Source organism: Zeugodacus cucurbitae, chromosome 6 (genome assembly GCF_028554725.1).
Source record: "Zeugodacus cucurbitae isolate PBARC_wt_2022May chromosome 6, idZeuCucr1.2, whole genome shotgun sequence".
Lineage (NCBI taxonomy): Eukaryota > Metazoa > Arthropoda > Insecta > Diptera > Tephritidae > Zeugodacus > Zeugodacus cucurbitae.
This window is the reverse complement of record NC_071671.1, coordinates 17679030-17701085: the sequence shown is the minus strand read 5'-3', so window position 1 is coordinate 17701085 and position 22056 is coordinate 17679030. Positions and strand designations below refer to the sequence as shown.

General features: G+C 31.1%; 2 protein-coding genes and 3 non-coding genes across 13 annotated transcripts in view; all 5 read right to left on the bottom strand.

Moving 5' to 3' along the window:
- The window catches only part of LOC105218008 (AF4/FMR2 family member lilli), a 58073-nt gene extending 47722 nt beyond the window's left edge, over positions 1-10351 (bottom strand). For 6 of the 7 annotated variants that reach the window (XR_008471942.1, XR_008471943.1, XM_011193327.3 and 3 more), the window contains exon 1: positions 9529-10350. The gene's annotated coding sequence lies outside the window, so the exon portion shown is untranslated. Of the gene's footprint in view, positions 1-9528 lie in introns of all 7 variants that reach the window. The other variant, XM_054234446.1, reaches the window with a different exon arrangement.
- Positions 10352-11816: 1465 nt separating this feature from the next.
- The window catches only part of LOC105220620 (GTP cyclohydrolase 1-like), a 38259-nt gene continuing 28019 nt past the window's right edge, over positions 11817-22056 (bottom strand). For all 3 annotated transcript variants that reach the window (XM_054234452.1, XM_054234453.1, XM_054234451.1), the window contains 3 exons: positions 13689-13854; positions 13307-13423; positions 11817-12167 (listed from right to left, as the gene is read on the bottom strand). In XM_054234452.1, coding sequence (XP_054090427.1) covers positions 12038-12167; positions 13307-13423; positions 13689-13854 — 413 coding nt within the window. In that variant the 3' untranslated portion in view covers positions 11817-12037. The remainder of the gene's footprint in view (positions 12168-13306; positions 13424-13688; positions 13855-22056) is intronic.
- Trnaw-cca (transfer RNA tryptophan (anticodon CCA)) lies at positions 14111-14182 on the bottom strand. Its single transcript has one exon. It is a non-coding gene; the product is annotated as a tRNA-Trp (tRNA).
- Positions 15263-15334, bottom strand: Trnaw-cca (transfer RNA tryptophan (anticodon CCA)). Its single transcript has one exon. It is a non-coding gene; the product is annotated as a tRNA-Trp (tRNA).
- On the bottom strand, positions 16127-16198 carry Trnaw-cca (transfer RNA tryptophan (anticodon CCA)). Its single transcript has one exon. It is a non-coding gene; the product is annotated as a tRNA-Trp (tRNA).

Genomic DNA, 22056 nt, shown 5'->3' with positions numbered 1-22056 from the left:
TGAGTGTTATAAAACAAACATTTGTGTGAACTGCTGTTGTAGTGGCGTGCGAGGACATCTGTATGCCGCGCGTACCAATTCTATCAAGACCAAATGTTTCGTCGCTGCAACGCAATAAATTACAAATAGTAAATACATATCAAACACTCGCACAAATTACACAACAGATTAATCGCACATTGGACATCGCAAATTAAAGTTGTACAAAATAGTTTGTCCATTCACAGATGACAGATGATAGCTGATTGTAGTGATGAGCAAATGATAATTGTAGAGATGAGAGCAAATGGCGCTTGTTGGACAGTGTAATTGATTGATCTTTGAATTATGCTAGAAATAGTATTTCATAATCTCTTAATACAAGTATCGAGTAAATATACAGTTGAACTTCCATAACTCAAACTTCTATAACTCGAAGTTCTCCATAACTCGAACTCTTGATTTGGCAATACACGTCAAATTTCATAAAAAATTCCTTCCGTAACTTGGAAGTTTCTCTAATTCAAGGTTTTTTGGTGGATTATGGTGATTCGAGTTAGAGAAGTTTAACGGTATACATATAATTTACACAACGAACGGTTAACCGGATAGTCGGAAATGAGCGGTTAATCGAGTAGTCGACAACTTACGACTAACCGGATATGGCAAAGCGAATATTATTATTCGAATAATGCCCTATCCGGTTAATTCGGTTAGTCGAAGGTAGGTAACGTGTATGTCGTACAACACACTTAGGCCTATAGAAACCCAATATGACTCCATCGGAACTAGAATCCCTTGACACTGTCAAGTCCTCTCTGAGCCATCCTGTGGTCTTGATAAAGTTATTCATTTCAACAAGTGTAACTTCGGAGTCATCGTCCAGAAAATTGTGACCGATCGTTATCTTTCTTTGCACACTCTTGCATTCACATATCTGATGTATCTGAAATCCCCAGTCTATTGAACATACCAATCAAACAGTGACCTGTTAGAGTTCTTAAGTCATTCCTTTTAAATTTAAATAAATGTCATGTACGGCTCTTATTCCATTCAGGCCACGTTTGTCTGCTTGTTGAGCAAGTCAGAGATTGTTTCCACCAATACTCGACTTTATATAGGACGTAGTTGTCGAATACAAGTCTACAAGTGGCCAGAGGCATGCACATACACATATTCCCTCTTTATCGGCATTTAGTTGTAAGATGGTATCTAGTCTGGCTAGTTCCATCCGCTTCACAGTTTCCTGGAATCTCACTGTGTCCTGGAACCCATTGCAGGTTTATTGTGAAATAGTCAGATAGTGCCATTCATAGCTCAAGCAATTTTATTAGGTCTACAACTTTGCTTCCGCCGTTTTTTTGTAAATTTAAGTTTTTTTGTATAAAAACGGTTGCAAAATGTCGAGAATTCGGCTCAAAAAGTGACATTTTTTCAGTTGAGAATAAGTTTGGGATGCAAACAGATCTTTACAAATATTTTGTTGGGTTAATATTGACACAAATGTCCAAGATCGATATAAAACGATTTAATCGACCAGTGCTTGACCCTAGAGACATCTATTGGAAAACGGCGGAAGCAAAGTTGTAGACCTAATAATTAAAAAAAAAAGAAACAAATTTGATAAAGACCGAACAAATGTGTGTGAAATATTCTGATCGGATTATTTTTCGTTAAAAAATAATGATTTGAAATTTGAAATTTCATTAAAAATTTTTGTACTAAATCTCATTATATTTTCTCGAAGAAAATTAACTATAATTTCTGAAAATAAAAAAAAAAAAAAAACAAAAATAATAATTTAACAATTTCTGATTTTTTTTTTAAATAATTCTTTTTCTTGAACTACTTTAGACGTCAGCAGTAAATAAAAAATACGATCCGTGCGCAATATGCTAATGAATACATTCGTATAAATTATAGTCCTTTGGTTCTCCCTATCGGTTTTTTTGGTTTATAATAAACTTTCCAGCAGACAATTGCACGATCACCTAAGTCAATTTACTTCTTCCTCTTCCTATCACAAATCACATTGTATATTTGATAGAAACATTACCACCTTCCTAAGTTGTCCCATCTTGTAATCATTCTATTCCTCATTATCAACATTAAAAATGATCATTATTATCGTCGCACGCCACGCCGTTTTGCCTGACTATCAGCTGCTCTGGGCAGTTCAAACATTTTTCTATGACAAACATATGCTAGATTGTATGGTATGTACGAGTATGTATTTAAGTCATGATAAAGCAAACAAACGAAACGAAAAAGCATCTGTCGCAATAGAAAAAGGGGCTTGAACTTTGTTGTTGATATTTTATATTCTGTTTCATGCATCTGTTGTTGGTTGGCTGCTTTTTTTATTTATTATAATAATGACCTTTTGATAACCTCTTCTCGTAGATTTGTACACCGGTAGTAAAAAAAAAACATTGAAGTATTTTATTTGATTACTTTTCGTGGAACGTGTTTTACAGTATTCTAGTGGTTCATTGGGCGGTATTGAAATGCTATAAATTTATATATATATTAGACTTCTTTGTGAGCTTATTTTGAAACTTTGATCAGCTATTTTTATACAAAGAGAGTACAATGGTTCCGAGGTTTAAATATCGGCAGGCGAGAGAGGCTCGATCATTATTAATCAGAGGAAAATTATAAGAAGTATATTTAATAATAAATATATTTGAATACTATTCATGCTAGTATTGATTATATATATTTGTCCTGTTATCTTAAGATACATTTTTATATACATGTAAGGTTTCGACCTGTGTGTCGAATACTGGGTGAAGAAAAGGTAGGAAACTATTTAACTATATAGATATCCATAGGTTTATTTGTTATGAGTTATACAGAAATCCGGTTTTGCGAAATTTCGTTTAATATTCGGATGTTATTTACTTGGATCACATTTATTTGTATTGTGGTATAATTATTACCGAAGTACGTATAATTATGATCCTTATAATATATTAGGTCTAGTAAAAAGTAATCCATTATTTTTACTCAAAATTGAAGGTTTTATTTTTCATAGTTAGAATGATCTGATCTCGGTCAAATATGCACCGTTTTGCTCGTGAACTTCTCGACGTTTTGAAGATAATATCATAAAGCCACTCTTATAGAAACCTTTGTCCCTATTAGCAAAAAATGGGGTAGTCACTTTTTAAAAGCTTGTCTTCAGGTGGACTTTTAAACAGCAAAACCAATCGCCATAGACAGGAACAGATGGTAGTTACCTGTTGCCAAGTCCGGACTATAATATGAATGCGTAAGAGCATCGCAAAGAAGCTCGTATAACTTCCAACGAGTCACTATTAATATCTGTGGCCTGGCGTCGTCCTGCAATTCCTCTTCTGTTGTTGACAGTACAGATAGATATTATAGTATAGATCCGAATTAAAGAGTTTGGCTTTGGGATAGCAGTTCATAGTAGATGATTTCATCTCAATCGAGCAAACATATAGCAAACCCTTCCTGACCAACAATACTGGCTTGGCCGCAGTTTGAATTGGCATTGTTGATACTGAACCACTTTTCATCATGAGTGTCTATCCGCTTAAGAAGTGTATCGATTTGGTCGCATACTTGATCGTCAAATTCTATGGACAATTGCCTTTTCAGAACGTCGTGCATCTTTGTCATCAAAAAAAAAAAAACTGGAACGGAATCTACGAAACCGATATTACTTTTGATTAGCTGTTACAGTATCAGTTCCCTAAACACTATTCAAATTTTGAGTCATCTGGTTTACGTTTCCGCCTTTATCGGACATATTTGTCACGTACTCCAGCAGCAAAACAAAATATCACAACGAAAAGCTTTTCATCATAAAATCATGAGACATTTGGAAAATTTTTGAAACTAGTATTCTTATATACAGTTCCAAATAACAGGATGAACATTTTTATGCGTCAAGTATATGATTAAATTTCTTTTATTTACAATGCAGCAAAACTAGTTTGCTTAAATCCAAAATACTCCAATATACAATAATACAAAAATAAGATTATGGAAATAAGAATTTAGCAAATAGAATATAGGTTAGGTAACTAGTCTCCCAACTGAATTAATTATGCACACCTCTCAATCAAGTTTTTTTATCAGCGCATAGAGGATCTTCGTGTAACCTTTGAACGATAAAACAAAAAAAAACACGTTTGAAAAGCAAACTCGAGCTGCGCTTTTGTACAAGGACAACAACTACCGAGTGATATTACACACGAAATGAATTATGTGTAATATTACAATATCTGCATAAAGACAAAGTAAAAATGTAAAAAAGGTGCTGGCTTCCGCTGAACAATAAGGCGATGAGGATATTAATATAATGACAACTACAGCTGTCTGGGAACGGAACGACGAAGTATTGGAGCTGGAAACGCAAACACACAAGGTTGCCATATTGAAGAGGACAAACAATGGAAAATATATAATTTATTATTATTGTGTGCATATGTATGTGTATGTATGTATAGAAAACTGCAGTTATGTTAAGGACACAGACGCACACATACATATAAATATTGAAATTCAATCTGACCACTCGACGCGTTGACACAACGGCTCATATTGCCAGCAAACTGCAGGGGAATATAGCAATAGCGGAATAAGGAAGCGTGTAAACAGCGCGTCAGCGACAAAAAAGAAGTAAAGTAAGCCACTGCACGCCGCAGTGTTGAAAGGACAACTTGTTCAAATATGTAGGCATTGTAGTATGTTGCTTTAATGAAACTTGACAGCTTGAAGATATGAAAATGTTTAGCTTTAAAGTAGCACAAAACGAGCTCATGCCAAAAAAGCGTGGGGATCTGAGATTTCCTGCCAACCCAATACATACAGACACGTGAACCAATTGGCAATTGGTAAGAACAATGAATGATAAATGTATTTCAAAGTTGCATTTCCTTTCAACGCGTATCAATTTTTTCACACCGATCAATTTTGCTTTGTATTGATTTTTTTTTTTTGTTTTTGCACTTTCGGGTGTGGCTAATGATCGTAATATGAGCTGCATGTCCTGTCTTCCATGTGTAATGGTACTATTTGCTTACGCGTTACGTTACACTCGCGCAGCCCGTAAAAGTTGTAGCAAATATTTGTTAATAGTACATTGAACTGTGTGTGTGGTACAGTGTTACCAAACAAATGTGTAGAAGAGAAAGCCACCGTGCCGAAAGCAGGTAAGAACGCTTGACGCTTGACAAGCAAGGATAATGAAAAAGGTTGTAATTTATGGTGTGCACATTGGTGCGCTCACATATGCACTGCAAGAAATACTTCACTAATGAAATAATTTCTTGTTTAGCAATTGTATTATTCCGTTAAGAATTTCTTGTTTGGAATGGCATACAGGGCGATTCAAGTAGTTTAATTTTTTTATATCTTATATTTTTAGTAGAAAAGGAATAATATTCTAGTAGTCATTTTTTTGCAAAAATATAACAACTAATAACCGAAACTGATTAATTATAAGTTTGTTCTAATCGAAGTTCTAAAAAAAATAATTAGTAGTAAAATCTATGGTAAGGTAATGTAGTCTTATTAAGATTATATTGTACAATAAATGGATAAATCTCGTTATTGAACGAAGAAAAAATAATATTATTAAAATTTTAATTTTTGATAGAATTTGAACAAAAAAATGAATTTTGTTTTCAATTGCTGTTAAAGTTTTCAATTCAAATGGACTGATAGGCGGAACTTCCAAAGGGTGTATCTCTTAGAATTTTACTCAGATCGGTTTGAATTGTTTGGAGAAAATTTTAAACATATTGTAATATTTTTTTTTTTCAAATTTTGAAATTTTGAAACACACCTTAACCCCTTAACCCTTTCGCGGACACGTCGGCATAATCCGACACAACGAATGGCTTAAATAGGGACACGTCGGTATATGCCGACATAGAAAAAAAATCGTATATAAACACGTCGGACATAGGCGACATCTACTGCATTGGTTTTATATGTAGTAGATTATTGTGTGCCACTGCAGAAGCAATCAGATTTAAGTTAGTGTCCCAATTTTGAGTAAAAATTAAATCAATAAACCATAAACCCAAAACTGAAATCGGAATTCAATTATCGGTTTTATAAGCCAAATAAATGCATGTGTCATTCTGATAACATTTACTAAATTTCGTGTGTCCGCGAAAGGGTTAAGCAAGACATTTCAGTCAACTGTCATTTAATTCTCATTCACTTTTAAGGATTGTTGTAGCGTTTTTAGACAGAAGCAAATTGATCAATTTACCGGCCTCTGCTCGATTTAAACACTTATTGATATCGATTTACCATACAAAATAAAATCTCCATTTATTTTAAATTGAATTTAAATCGACTTGAAAATCAAAAGCAACTCTGCGACAAGAACGTACGATAACGTTCTTTGTCTGTGATTGGCTGAATTTTTTGATAAAATAGCATTAATACTATGTAGATGGCGCTGCTGAAAAATAATAATCAGCTGATGAAATTACCAACTTCTTATGAAAAGCAAAAACAAAAATTTATAACAGCTGATCGTAAATCGAGTAACCGGCAGTATAAACGGCAAAAATGGGTTTCTCGATTTACATTTAAATTGATTAATTTATTTGGCTGTCTAAAAACGCTATTACATGTTGCTGTAGCATTTACATATTTCTTGATAGCTGTGAAATGCTTATTGGTAGATTTTCTTAATTATTTGCAATGAAGCTAAGTTTTATAAAGTGCAGTGTTATTTGACCATTACTGATATGCAATCTTGTTGGAAAAGGGCATTCTGATTGGATTACGCTCTCATTACAAAAGAGATTACAGAAAAAAATCCCAATATTATGGTGCATTTTATAACATATGATGCTGCAAAGTAGACTTCAATTCTTAACAAAAAGAAAATTCATAATTTTTTTAACTAATGAAAATGAAATTATGAAGTTCAGCATTTGCAAGCTGATAATTTATTATTTCCTAAAGGGTCCTACAATAAAAGTCCCGAAGATTTTCCTACAGGTATGTAAATGCACATATGCTTAATTTTTGAATACATTTTCTAAAGATATTAATACAAAAAATACAGTAAGTCAGCAACTGCCCTACGTTTATTGAACTGAACATAGACAACAAATATAAATACGTACATATGCATAAGCGTTTTTTGCATTTATAATTTACATACTTTCTCTGTAAGTTTTGTCTTAGGTCAAGGTGTTGCAGCGTCTTTTATAACGAAAAAATAAAATTAAATAATATTACGTACACTTGACCAACAGTAATAAGGGTTGCTGCCACAGTTTTTATAAAGTCAATAAGTCATTCGATATCTATTGTAGAGTAAAAATATCAAAATAAATTTACTGATTCATGTTTACACTACTCACTTTTTTAATTCTAATAAGTTATTTTAAGAATAAATATTTGCTTTTCAAAGTTCAGTGAACTACAGCACTAGTGATAACAATTGCAAAAGAGGTGTACGACTATATATAATTTATTTGAACAGCGCGCTTTATTCAATTATCATGAATTAAAGAGCTTTCTTTAATAAATAATAGATACTGATATTATCTACTCTTAGTTTGAACTTGAAATAGATAAAAGTATCAGTAAATATTTTAGATATGCTTTGTTGCATTGAATTGTAAATATTGTGATTTTCAAGTGATTTTTAATGGGAATGATATTGTTTATAATATTGTTAAGTACATCGCAATTATATACTTGTATTAAACAAGTTAGATTAACAGCTAAAGCTGTTTAATAAACATTATAACTGTACTAAAATTGTTTGTGAAATTAATAGTTTAATTATTTGTTTACATTCGTGTTTATAACTTCAAAGGACCCGAATCTTTATGATAAATCTATAAAATTCAATAACGCATTGAAATAATTTTGAACAATTTTATAAAAATACATAAGTGGTGAATATAGATAATACGCTGAAGTTATTTTTACAACTGAACAAACACCAGTTAATGATTTCCCAAATATTTTAAGGTTTGGTATTATTTAATCACTACAGTGGATTTCAAACTTTCCGCAGCGACAACTCAATCTATTGTGAACTGTTACACAGTAAATTTTCTCTCGCTCGTTTGTTTACATTTTATCAGGCTGCATGACAATATTTAGTTTCATTGTTTTTACTTCAAAACAAAAACAATTGTTAAAATGATCCAATAATGCTACAACAAAAACAAAAGTAAAATGAATTGACAATTTTATGGTATTATTTAGAGTAAATTGATTAAAACAATTTTATTGACTAATTTTTTTCTATTCACAAGTGATTAGTCAATGAAAACATCTATACACATTTTTAGGAAGTTTTTTTGAATTATTATATAAAGATTTAAAAAGGAAGTTGAGTATAAAGGAGTTCTTTTAAGTATTATTGAAAATTTGTTAACTCTGCATGCCGCCAAATGCTCGCTATTTTCATTAATCACCGGATGAGAGAGTAAAATCAATTCTTTAAGATTGTAAATACAAAAAAAATTTCAATTATCTAAAAATAAGATCATCAGTTACATAATTTAGGCAGTATTTGTAAAAAATTTTTGGCAAACTTTATGAAATATATTTATATCTATAATGTTTGAGAAACCAAAAAATTTTAAAGTAAAGAGTTGATTAATAAGTAAACTAATTGTTGCATATTTAATTACAAGCAGAGGAGACAATTAATTATGCAATTAAAACACACCAAATACGGCAGCACTCATTCTGAACCTTGCAAAATTGGTCTTGTAGAGTAGAAACTCTGTAACATTAATAAAGTATCTAAATACTTTTCGATAATAAAAAATTAACTATACTCAATAAATTTTACAATTAATTACGAATGGCATGTGATAAACTATTATCAAATACATTTTTAAAATCTTCGCACCATTAAAGTGATAACAAAACCGTAATTGGCAACATCGCGACCGCTTAAAGGCTATTTCAACCAAATACATTGCATTACAATAGCAGTCCAACAAACACAATCTTCCAATTATATACCCTAATCAACATATAAATCAAATGTAGCAAAAGAACGCTGCTAAAAAAATTCACACACATACATTCATGCATAAAATATTTAAGAAGGGGGCTTGGCAGCTTCATTTTGAAAAACACTTGGGTGTTACGAAAACATCAACTCACTAATAGCACCCGCATAATCACACTACAGGTGTACATAGATACACATTCACACACACACAACCATTTAGCAAGTGAACTGCGAGTAAATAATTAATGGGATTAATTGGAAAATAAGTAAACAAGAATAAAATCTAAACACACAACCAAACTAGTGGAAAATGTATTTTAGCAAAAAAAAAAATCATCACTTCCCCCACCTTAGTCAAAGAGTTCACCTTTCGTAGATCTTAAGCTGCGTGGTGCACGCAATTGATTGGTAATAAATCGATTGCATATTTTCTATTTTTTCACATTAATTTATTTATTTTACGAACAAACGGTGTAGACGTTAAAAAAGGCAAAAGTACACAAGTATTTGACACTGGTGAAAATTTATTGAAAAAGAAAATTGTACAAAAAATCACTTACCAATCAATGTCAGCCGCTGGTTAATTGTGCCATTTAATTGATTTTCACTTTGTCAATAATTATTTTACACACTTAAAGAGTATCACTCTTATATTGTTTTTAAATGAATGTAAACAATATTAATTTGCAATATTCTTTGTACAGGCAAAACTGCCAAATTTATAACAAAATTGCACAGCACGAAAGAGAGTACGTGACCACAGCGAAAAAACTAATGCATTCACAATGGCACCTACTGCTGCACACACCTACTGACATATTTACTTTCGCAATTCACAGTGGTGCAACAATGAACGAACGCAGCAAAGCATGTGAAAACAACAAAAACACCACGTTTTGTCAAGCTAACAATGCTGCACTATACAATGTAGCAGAATAGCTAATAATCGTTTTCGATCGTTTACGCTCGGGGATCTCCTTTAAGCATTTTCAACTGTTGGCTAGTTTTAGATTTTTTCAAACACTTAATAACACTCTTTTATTGTTTTACTTTGCTTAGCAAAGCCAATATTAGTTTAATTAAAAACGAGCGTATACCGTGTAAATACGTAAACAATTAGAGCAGCGCACTTTTATGTGTTCTTTACCTTGTAGTGCTTCACTGAAGGAATAACATAACACATAAGCATAACACAACAAATTATGCTTTCGCGTCACAATCACCTTTTTATTGTAGTCTATTGCAACGGTTGTTTTAATTTATAATAGTTTTCTACACAATTATTTTATTTTTCACGACCTACCAATATTTTTTAACACACAAGTGAAGTTGCTGTCAACAATTTATGTAGAAGAGTTGAAAGCATTGCGAAAGGGTGAACTGTTCACAATAGCAACATATGAAAAAAAGCTTGTGAGGCATGCAACCGTGTTTGGCAAATGGGTTCGTAACATTGATAAATCAAGTAATCGGATTATGGTAGGAATAAAATAGTAGTCAAATTAAAGTGAATTATTACTTTATTAAAAATTAAATTTTTCGTTATTTATAGCAATTATTTCGTTTAAATATATTTAACGTATACAAATATTCAATATTATTACGTACCCTTTAAAATTCCATTGAAAAACAAATCATATCAAATCCTTAAAATAAAAAATCTCGTTTACACTTGCTTCTATAACAATTTATTTATTTTTTTACTTTTAAATATCTCGTGAAATTAACATTATAGTATATATGTATGTATATATATATATATATATATTTATAGTTATAGTGACAACAATGAACAACAACAAATACAATATACGAATGTCTCGAAGTATGGATGTATGTATGTACATATATTTACTACATATAACGTTCATTTGCTGTAAATTTTTGCATAGACTTAATATTGTTAACATTTTTTATGCATGTTTAGCTCAAACATATTTATAATTCATTATTATAAAAACATATTTGTTTTATTTTTAATAGGTATATTTTTTTGTAAATATAATATTCGTTTTTTTTTTATTTATTTGTAAACTCGTTCGATTGTGTAAATTCCCTAAACGATTTGCAGCAGCCAAAGATATTTTGTTTATTCTTTGAAGCTTATGACTTAAGCTTCATTTTTTATTTATAATTATGTTTATTGTTAGTTAATATTAACAACATCATTATTATTTTTCTTTTTATGATAAAAAAGGGTTTGGAAAATATTCAATTGTATTTATTGTTATTGTTATTATTTGTATTAGCATTTTTCTTTAACTTAACATTCAATATAAATCAATAATGGCAAGTAGATTTTTCTTCAAGTTTAATAGCAAAACTATGCATTGTTGCTCTCCAAACCACTGTGCATGTACACACATATGAACAAAATATTATTATTTTATATTAAAAATAGCTTTTCAAAGGCTTTTTGCGTGCGCTAAATCATTTAATCGAAACTATTAGGGCAGGCCTTAAATAGTGCAACGTTGAAACTAATATCGAACTAATATTCAGCATTTTTGACATTTAGTTTCCAATTTGTTTTCTTCTTATATACGCAGGCATATTGTCTAGCTAGCTTTCGTTGCATTTTTAAGTAATATTTAATAAAAATTATTTTGCTAATTTTGATTTCTTTCTTTCTAACTTTTCAGTTACTTTCACTAAAGATTTCATAGTTTCAAGTTTTGTTACTTTTTAAATTCCCTATATTTGTTTCAGTTATTAAATTATTCATTTTTTGTTATTATTAATTATTAATGTTGTTGTCAAACAAATATTTACTCATACAAGTTATGCATGGTTATGTTGTTCCTCGCTTAAGTACAATACAATTCTCATTCTGGCTGTTTATATATATTATACATATGTAGATAGTTATCTATATACTTTCAATGTACTTTTTTTATTTGCAATTTGCAACTTAAAACTAGGTATGTGTATACGTTTTAAAATATTATATGTATGTATATGTAAATATAAGCAGCATTCATTAAAAAAATTCCTTCTATATGTACGTATGTGTATATTTCGATTTACTGGAATAATTTTCAACATTCTCATTCGATTGCAAGTGTGCGTTTATTTGCTGGTCACAAGATTTAAGAACTCCTCTCTGGTCTTGGGATCATCACGGAAGACGCCCAACATTGTTGAGGTGACAGTTTTGCTGTTGATCTTCTGCACGCCACGCATTACCATGCACATGTGACTGAAATGGAAATAATAATAAAAATGCATTTATATAGATAAATTTAATTATAACAAGTACGGAAAGGCTAAGTTCGGGTGCAACCGAACATTTTATACTCTCGTAATTTATTTAGAGATTTAACTATATTTTCGGTGAAAAATTACCGCTAGGCACTGAGTTCTTCATGTTTCATATCAGGGGCCTTGAAAAGTCATGGTTCGATTTTGACAATTTTTCCACAAGTGATGTCACAGCTCAAATACAGTATTTGTATAAAGTTTTATTTCGCTATCTTTATCGGTTCCTTATGTATAAATTATAAAGTGAATGAATCAGAAGGATTCAAAATTGAGTTTTATGGGAAGTAGACGTAGTTGTGAACCGATTTCGCCCATATTCCACCAGTGTCATCAGGGTATCAAGAAAATATTATATACCGAATTTCATTGAAATCTGTAGAGTAGTTCTTGAGATATGGTTTTTGACCCATAAGTGGGCGACGCCACGCCATTTTTCCATTTTGTAAAAAAATCTCAGTGCAGCTTCCTTCTTTCATTTCTTATGTAAAATTTGGTGTTTTTGACGTTTCTCGTTAGTGAGTTAACGCACTTTTAGTAATTTTCAACCTAACCTTTGTATGGGAGGTGGGCGTGGTTATTATCCGATTTCTTTCATTTTTGGCCAGTATAAGGAAACGGCTAAACGAAACGACTGCAGAAAGTTTGGTTTATATAGCTTTATTGGTTTGCAACATATATACAAAAAACCTATTTGGGGGCGGGTTCACGCCCACTTTTCCAAAAAAATTACATTCAAATGTGCCCCTCCCTAATGCGATCCTATGTTCCAAATTTTATTTTCATAACTTTATTTATGGCTTAGTTATGGCACTTTAAGTGTTTTCGGTTTTCGCCATTTTGTGGGCGTGGCAGTGGTCCGATTCCGCCCATCTTCGAACTTAACCTTCTTATGGTGCCAAGGACCACGTGTTCCGAGTTTCATTAAGATATCTCAATTTTTACTCAAGTTATAGCTTGCACGGACGGACAGACGGACGGACAGATAGACATCCGAATTTGATTCTATTGTTTATATTTATTATTCTTTTTTTGTTATTCTGATTTTTATTATTAACTTATAATATGTGCTAAACTTACACTCCCTCAATGATGACTGCCACACCAGCTGGTTGCACAGCCTGTGTAACAGCAACGGCGATTTGCTTCGTCAAACGTTCCTGCACTTGTAGACGACGTGAAAAGATCTCCACAATTCTGTAATAAATTATAAAAAAAAAATGTATAAATATCAGTCGAGAACCTAAAAATTCTTAGATTTTATATGTATACAGTTGAACTTTCCTAACTCCAATCACCATAATCCACAAAAAAACTTCGAGTTAGCGAAACTTCGAGTTATGGAAGGTAATTTGTATGAAATTTGACTTCATTTGGCAATTCAAGAGTTCGAGTAATGAAGAGCTTCGAGTTATGGAAGTTCAACTGTATTTCTATATTTCCATAGCACAAATTTATCTACCTTGCCAACTTGCTGAGTCCCAAAATCTTATTGCAAGGCAAATAGCCGATTGAAACCTTGCCATAGAATGGTACCATGTGATGCTCACACATGGAAAACATTTCTATATCCTTTACAACTACCATTTCATCGTGATCCTCATCGAAGACAGCGCCATTGAGTACATCTAAAAATAAAATGGTAGAGATAAGAAAATATTGGTAAGAAAACTTGAAATATTGTTTAGAAAAATTAAATGAAAATATTTTGAAAGAATATTTTGCCAATATTGCAAATATTTGCCATAAATTTATTTCGAATAAATAGAGCATACTAAAAATAATCAAAAGAAATAGATTAAAAACTAAGAATCAAATATGAAGGAAAATTTATATTTATTAAAAATAATAATTTGCAAAAAGTTCCAATGGAACGTGCTTTTGTGACCCCGACGTGATTTGAACACGCAACCTTCTGATCTGGAGTCAGACGCGCTACCGTTGCGCCACGGAGTCTTATATTGGTTGACTCACAAATGCACTACACAAATACGCAGTACAGCCGATTGTCAATAAATGTTGCTCATTCACAATAGTAAAAGAAGGTAAATAAACTTTTCTTTGAATGTGGTGCAGCTGAGTATAACATGAATCAAATAAATTTTTATTAAAAAAAAATTAATTAAATGCATATAAACTTTTGTAAAAATATTTAGAAATATACGCATATACAGTGGAACTTTTTTAACTCGAATCACCATAATCCACAAAAAAACTTCGAGTTATAGAATTTTCATTAAAACATAATTTTTTCAAATAGCTGTAATATATACATACATTTATGCACTGTTTTATGTATTTACTTCGCAAAAGTTTTTATGGGCATACGTTAAAAGATTGTTTTCTGTAATTTTGTTTGTTACATTTTGCTATTGGTTGGCTCTTGACGTCTATATCCCATGTCTTTCTTACATGATTTATGCAATCCATAACTGTAATATCATATTGTTTGTTCGCCTCCAGAGGAACTCTTTTAAAAGGGACTCTTTTAAAATTATGTCTCGATAGTTAAATTTTAAAATTTATGTTATGCCTGACTAAAAAATTCGATTTATGGAAGGAAATTTGTATGAAATTTGCCTTCTATTGCCACTTCAAGAGTTATGGAGAACTTCGAGTTATAGAAATTCGAGTTAGGGAAGGAAATTTGTATGAAATTTGGCTTCTAAACGCTATTGCCAATTCAAGTGTTCGAGTTATGGAAGTTACACTGTATTTATTATTTAAACAATAATTAAAAAGAGGCCATAAAGATATGAATGTATGTTTTCTTAGACATTAGTTGCAAACTAGAAAAAATAACAAAAAATTGTCAAGAATATTTCGAGCAAAATATGAAAACTTCAACTGTTTGCAGTTGTTGAAAAGTATTATTGACTTCCCTTGAAATCTGCCATTTATTGGAATTCGTTTTTTCGTTTTATTTTTTATAATATTTTCCAACATATATTATATATATTTCCAATATTAATTTTAAATTTAAAATTCATCAAACAAAATTTAAACAAAAAAATATAAAAAAGATATTTAATTTTGTGACCCCGACGTGATTTGAACACGCAACCTTCTGATCTGGAGTCAGACGCGCTACCGTTGCGCCACGGAGTCATATATTCACTCCTTCACAAATAACGTACTCAAACACAAGCACTCGGTAAATATGAAAAGCTCTATTGATAAAGAGTAACTGAACGTAAGAACATAAAAATCGTCTATGAAAACTTGAACTTGAACTTAGAAAGCTTTTGTTACCACTCTTAAAACTAAGAGTAAATTCAAGCAAAGAGAGAATGGTCAAATAGTATACTTCTGTAACTTGCGCTAAGGCAAGGTAGAACATTTAAGTATTATATGCAGGTTTTCAGTTTATACAATGCACATGCATTTTGAATACGCCAAAATTTCTATGACTCAATGACGCAAAGAATTGTATATGTAAAGTGAAAAATCTTTAAATAGCGCTATCTATGGAAAAAATTGCCTGCCAAAAAAACTTTTTCATTTCACATGAATATTTAGGAGCACATTTTCATTTTTAGTATAGGAAGATGTGCCATCTTAACGATATTTTTTTATATTATATATTTTTTATATTTTATATATTTTATATATTACTTTGAAATTAATTTAGTTTTTATTACTTATTACTCATTACTCATTCGATTTAAATGTTACAAATTATTTCCCCGTACTTTACATTAAATGTAATAATCGCTGTAAAATTCTGTAGAAATACCACATTCCCGTTATTTTCCGCATTCACTTAACGTTATCTATTAAAATAGCGCATAAAAAGTACACATTTATCTTAATATTATATGTAATATTCACTGAAAAGACCGGTATGATTAAATACGTTTTATTAAAATTTAAAATAAAAAGTCACTATTTTACTTTTAATGACCCCGACGTGATTTGAACACGCAACCTTCTGATCTGGAGTCAGACGCGCTACCGTTGCGCCACGGAGTCGTGCTTGAAATAATGCGTAAATTAGCCATAAGAACATGTGGGCGGCGAGCGGTAAATGATATTTTTTCGAAATTACAAATCGGACATATGTATATTTTTCAATAAACAAATTTATAATTGAAAGCTATTTAATTATTAGTAAGATTTATATACAAATTGGTAATAATAAAAAAACACTCTCTGCAAACAATTTGTTTACGCAAAATATGCACTGCTTTCAAAGTAACAAAGCAAACATAAATCGATTTTTCAGTGTTCGATAAATTATCGAAAACCAAACATAACAGACAGCATAAATAAACAGATGTGACAAAATTGACAATTTGAAAGTTGAAGCGCTAAAATTAAATATTAGTTTACTAACTTTTAATTTAAAAATGTGATTTGGAATAAATTTCAGTTTAAATTACAATTTTGACGCTTTGAGTGCATTAAATGCAATTTGCATGAATGTGCGTTTGCTGTGCTGTTGTTGAACAGCAGCTGTTTGCTCAAATATTTTACACCACAAATCCACTAATTTCAACCTGATTTGAAATAAAAAAAAAACAAGTTATAACGTCAAACTACAATACAATAATAGTAATTGACAAATTCCAAAACTAAACACAGTTTATTTAGTGGAATGGCCGGTTTAGAAGCTTAGATCAATTAAAAGCTACAGCTTCTGAACGTATATTTCTCAAATACAGTGGAACTTCTCTAACTCGAATCACCATAATCCATAAAAAAAACTTCGAGTTAGAGAGACTTCGAGTTATAATTTTCATTAAAACATATAAAGTTTCAAAAAGCTGTAAAATATCGATTTATACACTGTTTTAATTATTTACTTCGCATAACATTTCTGCCTCGATAGTAAAATTTTAAATTTTCTATTAAGCCCTGATCGAAAAGTTCGATTTATGGAAGGAAATTTGTATGAAAGTTGCCTTCTATTGCCATTTCAAAAGATCGAGTTATGGAAGTTCCACTGTATGTATTTTAAAATATTTGTGCATACGTGCTTGTCAGTGCACTGCGGTTAATTTGCAACAGATTTAAACTTTCAACGCCTAATCACATGTTGCACGACATAAATGTTTTTTAACTGTTTTGCTTTTTTATTTAAATTCCAGTTGTGGTTTTTATGCACTAATGCACTTTTGCCGAAAACATGCTTACATATACATATGTACATGCATTATTTTTTATTTTTGGTTTTGTGAAAATTGAACATGTTTAAGAACCAGTTATTGGCGTTTGGTTATTTTTTGTGTGAATCAAGTTTTGGTATATTTTTTTTATTTAGAATTTGCAAGCTACTGAGCTCTTGTATATACATATGTAGAGCTGAGAATTTTGTTTTAAATACATGCACATGCTGCTATGCATTAATTAACTAAACGTGTCACAGAAATGTTTGTTTTTTTTTTTGTTTTAAACTGCATATAAAGGGTGATTTTTTAAGAGCTTGATAACTTTTTAAAAAAAAAAAACGCATAAAATTTGCAAAATCTCATCGGTTCTTTATTTGAAACGTTAGATTGGTTCATGACATTTACTTTTTGAAGATAATTTCATTTAAATGTTGACCGCGGCTGCGTCTTAGGTGGTCCATTCGGAAAGTCCAATTTTGGGCAACTTTTTCGAGCATTTCGGCCGGAATAGCCCGAATTTCTTCGGAAATGTTGTCTTCCAAAGCTGGAATAGTTGCTGGCTTATTTCTGTAGACTTTAGACTTGACGTAGCCCCACAAAAAATAGTCTAAAGGCGTTAAATCGCATGATCTTGGTGGCCAACTTACGGGTCCATTTCTTGAGATGAATTGTTCTCCGAAGTTTTCCCTCAAAATGGCCATAGAATCGCGAGCTGTGTGGCATGTAGCGCCATCTTGTTGAAACCACATGTCAACCAAGTTCAGTTCTTCCATTTTTGGCAACAAAAAGTTTGTTAGCATCGAACGATAGCGATCGCCATTCACCGTAACGTTGCGTCCAACAGCATCTTTGAAAAAATACGGTCCAATGATTCCACCAGCGTACAAACCACACCAAACAGTGCATTTTTCGGGATGCATGGGCAGTTCTTGAACGGCTTCTGGTTGCTCTTCACCCCAAATGCGGCAATTTTGCTTATTTACGTAGCCATTCAACCAGAAATGAGCCTCATCGCTGAACAAAATTTGTCGATAAAAAAGCGGATTTCACATTTCGAACCGAACACTGATTTTGGTAATAAAATTCAATGATTTGCAAGCGTTGCTCGTTAGTAAGTCTATTCATGATGAAATGTCAAAGCATACTGAGCATCTTTCTCTTTGACACCATGTCTGAAATCCCACGTGATCTGTCAAATACTAATGCATGAAAATCCTAACCTCAAAAAAATCACCCGTTACTTTGCCTTCAAAAGATTACAAAAATATATAAAAATAAAAAATAGAAATTTTTGAAAAAATAAAAACAAATATTAGAAAATATTAAATTAAGTAAGCTTAAGAATATACATTTTGTTGCGTCAGATGTTATGAAGCAGAGTTGCACGTAAATTATAAATGGGGATAATTTCATTACAATATATACATATGTACATAAATATATTTATATACTATGTATATAGACTTTCATGTAAATTCTATTTCCTTGCTGAGCACTTTGCTATTCAGAAGAGCAACAGAAAGCTTTTACGAACTTTTAATTTGGTTAAACTCTCCTACCAAAATTATTGACGTTTCAGTCTAGGGATGCCGTTGTAAAAACATGCAAAAAATATTTCAAATTCTTAAACGACTAATACGAAACTAAACCAAAGTTTTTTTACCAAAGTTTTACCAAAGTTTACCAAATGTATACAATATTCTTTAACGGTTTACGTCGTGTGTTCAAAAAATAACGAGAATTTTAAAATTTTATATATCGCGAGTTTGAAGAGCCCAATTTTTTTATTAAATAGTTAGTATAGTACAGTATAGTATAGTTTTAAATGGGGATAAATATAAAAAAAACGATAATTGCCGTTATTTTTTTATTTTTTTAGCAAAAATTCAAATATTTTCGTAAATTAAACATAATATTTTTTTAAAATTCTTTTCTTCAAGCATAAATTAAAATTTATTGCAGCGATAACTCTGTTTCAATGCGTTAAAACAACAATTTATGTGTAAGAAGAGAGTGTATGTTAAAATAAAGAGCGCATATAATAACAGCTGCTGGCAAACAAGCGCAAAATCCGTTTTCTGGCTTGCTAACAGTGAGTACTGAATTTTTCATTGATTTCTATTCGAGGCGCTTGGAAAAGCAGCGTTTGGAATCAACAGTTGTGTGTGCGGGAGTGGTGGTAGAAACCACCCCATTTCAGGGTCAGCGTTATACAAATGATTGCAGATATATTTGTACGTTACATATACATATTTATTGATGTAACCACTTGTTGAGAACTCCAACAGGATGCCAGCACGTAGGCATTTCACTTTTCTACTTTTCTCTGTCAACTTGACACGAGAAAGCTGCTCATGAATAAACCAAATTGAAGCACATGCCAGTAAAAGGTTTATCCAGCACACTTATGGTCAAGTCCATTACTAACACTATTTTTCCTTCTTCCTTTGTTGTTCTTGTCTACACATTTTCTTCTCACACTTGCTTGTGCATTTTCTTGATTACACTCTTATTGTTTCAGGCTTCTATACAGGCTTTCAAGTTATTTATGCACACTCATGTAGCTATTGTCAAAGTTAATGTGGCATACAACCGTTAAGTGTGCGTCAAGCTGTCAGTGGCAGTGTCAGTTAAAGCGCATAAATCAAGCATGGTTTGCTTCATGTGCAACAAGGCTTACTTGAACAAATAAAAAAAAGAATTAATTCTTTGATTTCTATTTAATATAACGTTACTATTTAAATACGTATGCGTAGGGGAAAACCCCAAATGTTTGCGCTAATTTAGCGCGAAATGCATTTATGCCATTTCTTGGTAAGGAAATTTATTTTATTCCTGTATACGAGTATTCTGCAAATCAGAAACACGATTCGCTACTCTTTATGCAAGTTATTATGGTATTTCCCCGCCAAACAAACGCTGACGCTAATTGACTCATCGCTGTGAAACAGGTTGAGACTGCTAAAAGCGAAATCCCCAAGCATTGGACCAGGCTGGCATTGGCTACTATTAGTTGATGAGACATCGTAAGTGTACATACTCGTATACAAGAACAATTTCTTAACTGACGTCAGTGACATGACAGAAAAATCCAACATTTTTGCGTGAAAAAAAAACTCACGTGAGTTAGCTAAGTGCTCATATTTGTTATTGTTGTCGATGACGTCGAGTTCGCTGACCGTTTATGAATGGTGAACCACTGTTGGCCACTGAAGATGCTTGAATTTGTTAAAGGTATACTTCATATGTGTTACAAGTGCTACGAGTACATTTATAAATACGTTATAACGTTGTATCCATGTTTTCGAATCTACGAGTATAAATAACGAGTTCTTCGTAATTAACGCTAATAACACTGATGTGCAATACCTTAATTATACGTGATGTTTGATAGTTGATTCATCTGTAGCTAATCGCAGCATCAATTGCGCATGCCCATGTACTTTTCAATGTCGGAAGTGTTAAAATTTACTAAAATTTTGAATTTCATATTTTTTAGAAATTTTTAAAGAAATTTAACTAACACGTTTCAGTTCAGTTTAGCTACAGAAATTAGTATTTTTAATTAAGAAATAAAAAAAAATAATAATAATAAAAAATAATTGAAAATTAAAATTAAAAAATAATATATAATTGAAAATTAAAAAAAATATATTTAAAAATTAAAAAATAGTAAATAAATATTTGAAAATTAAAGAAAAAATAAAAACAATTATTTCAAAATAAAAAAAATTAATTGAAAATTAAAAATAAAAATTAAAAAAAAAATAATTGAAAATTATTTGAGAATTAAAATATAAAAAAAAAAATAATTGAAAACTAAAAAACAAATATTTCTTAAAATTAAAAATAAATAAATAAATATTTGAAAATTAAAAAATAAATTAAAACAATTATTTCAAAATTAAAAAAAAAATTAATTGCACATAAATGTTGTGTAAAGTGTGTGAGAGTGCTATTAGATTGGGCTAAAACAAGAACCCAGACAATATACCATTTGCTATATCCGTGATTTGGATCGAACCAAAAGATCATATAAGTGATTTTTATTTTTGTTTAACTCAAACAAAAGGCATTACAACCAAGTCCAAACAAACTACACAGTATCCAAACTTGTCTTCGGGTAAAACACCTATTCTACATAGTGCCGAACTGTCTGTGCCAAAGCCTCCAAATCAATAAGAAAATCAGGATTCAGGCAAAAATTAACGAGGGAATATTTGTAAAAAAAATATAATATTTTGAAGATTTCGCCTGGAAATTTTTTGCGAACTTTGTCCAAAATTTTCTAGGATACCATAAATAGGAAAATTACAAAGACTTATATTATTATAATTTCATATAAAGTTTTGGTGTGTAATATGTATGTCCTTAGAAATACATATGCTTTACTCTCAACTGGATTTCTTTCCGGTAAATTTGGGTGCTGTGAGTGACGAACAAGGGACATTTTCTTAATGGAGAAGCGCTATCAAGGTAAATGGAATATATAAATATTATAAATATTGTTGGAGTCTTAAAAAATAAATTCTATAAGTCAAATATTCACGAAAATCATAAGTATTTTGTTTATATCAAGCAATAATTTCTCTAAATATAGGTGATGTCTGTAGTTTTTAAGAAAATATACGTTTTGATGTCACAAGAAAACCTGATGTGTCAATTTTTTTTTCAATCACATATTATTGTTTAGTGACCCTAGTACATTCAAAATTTTTT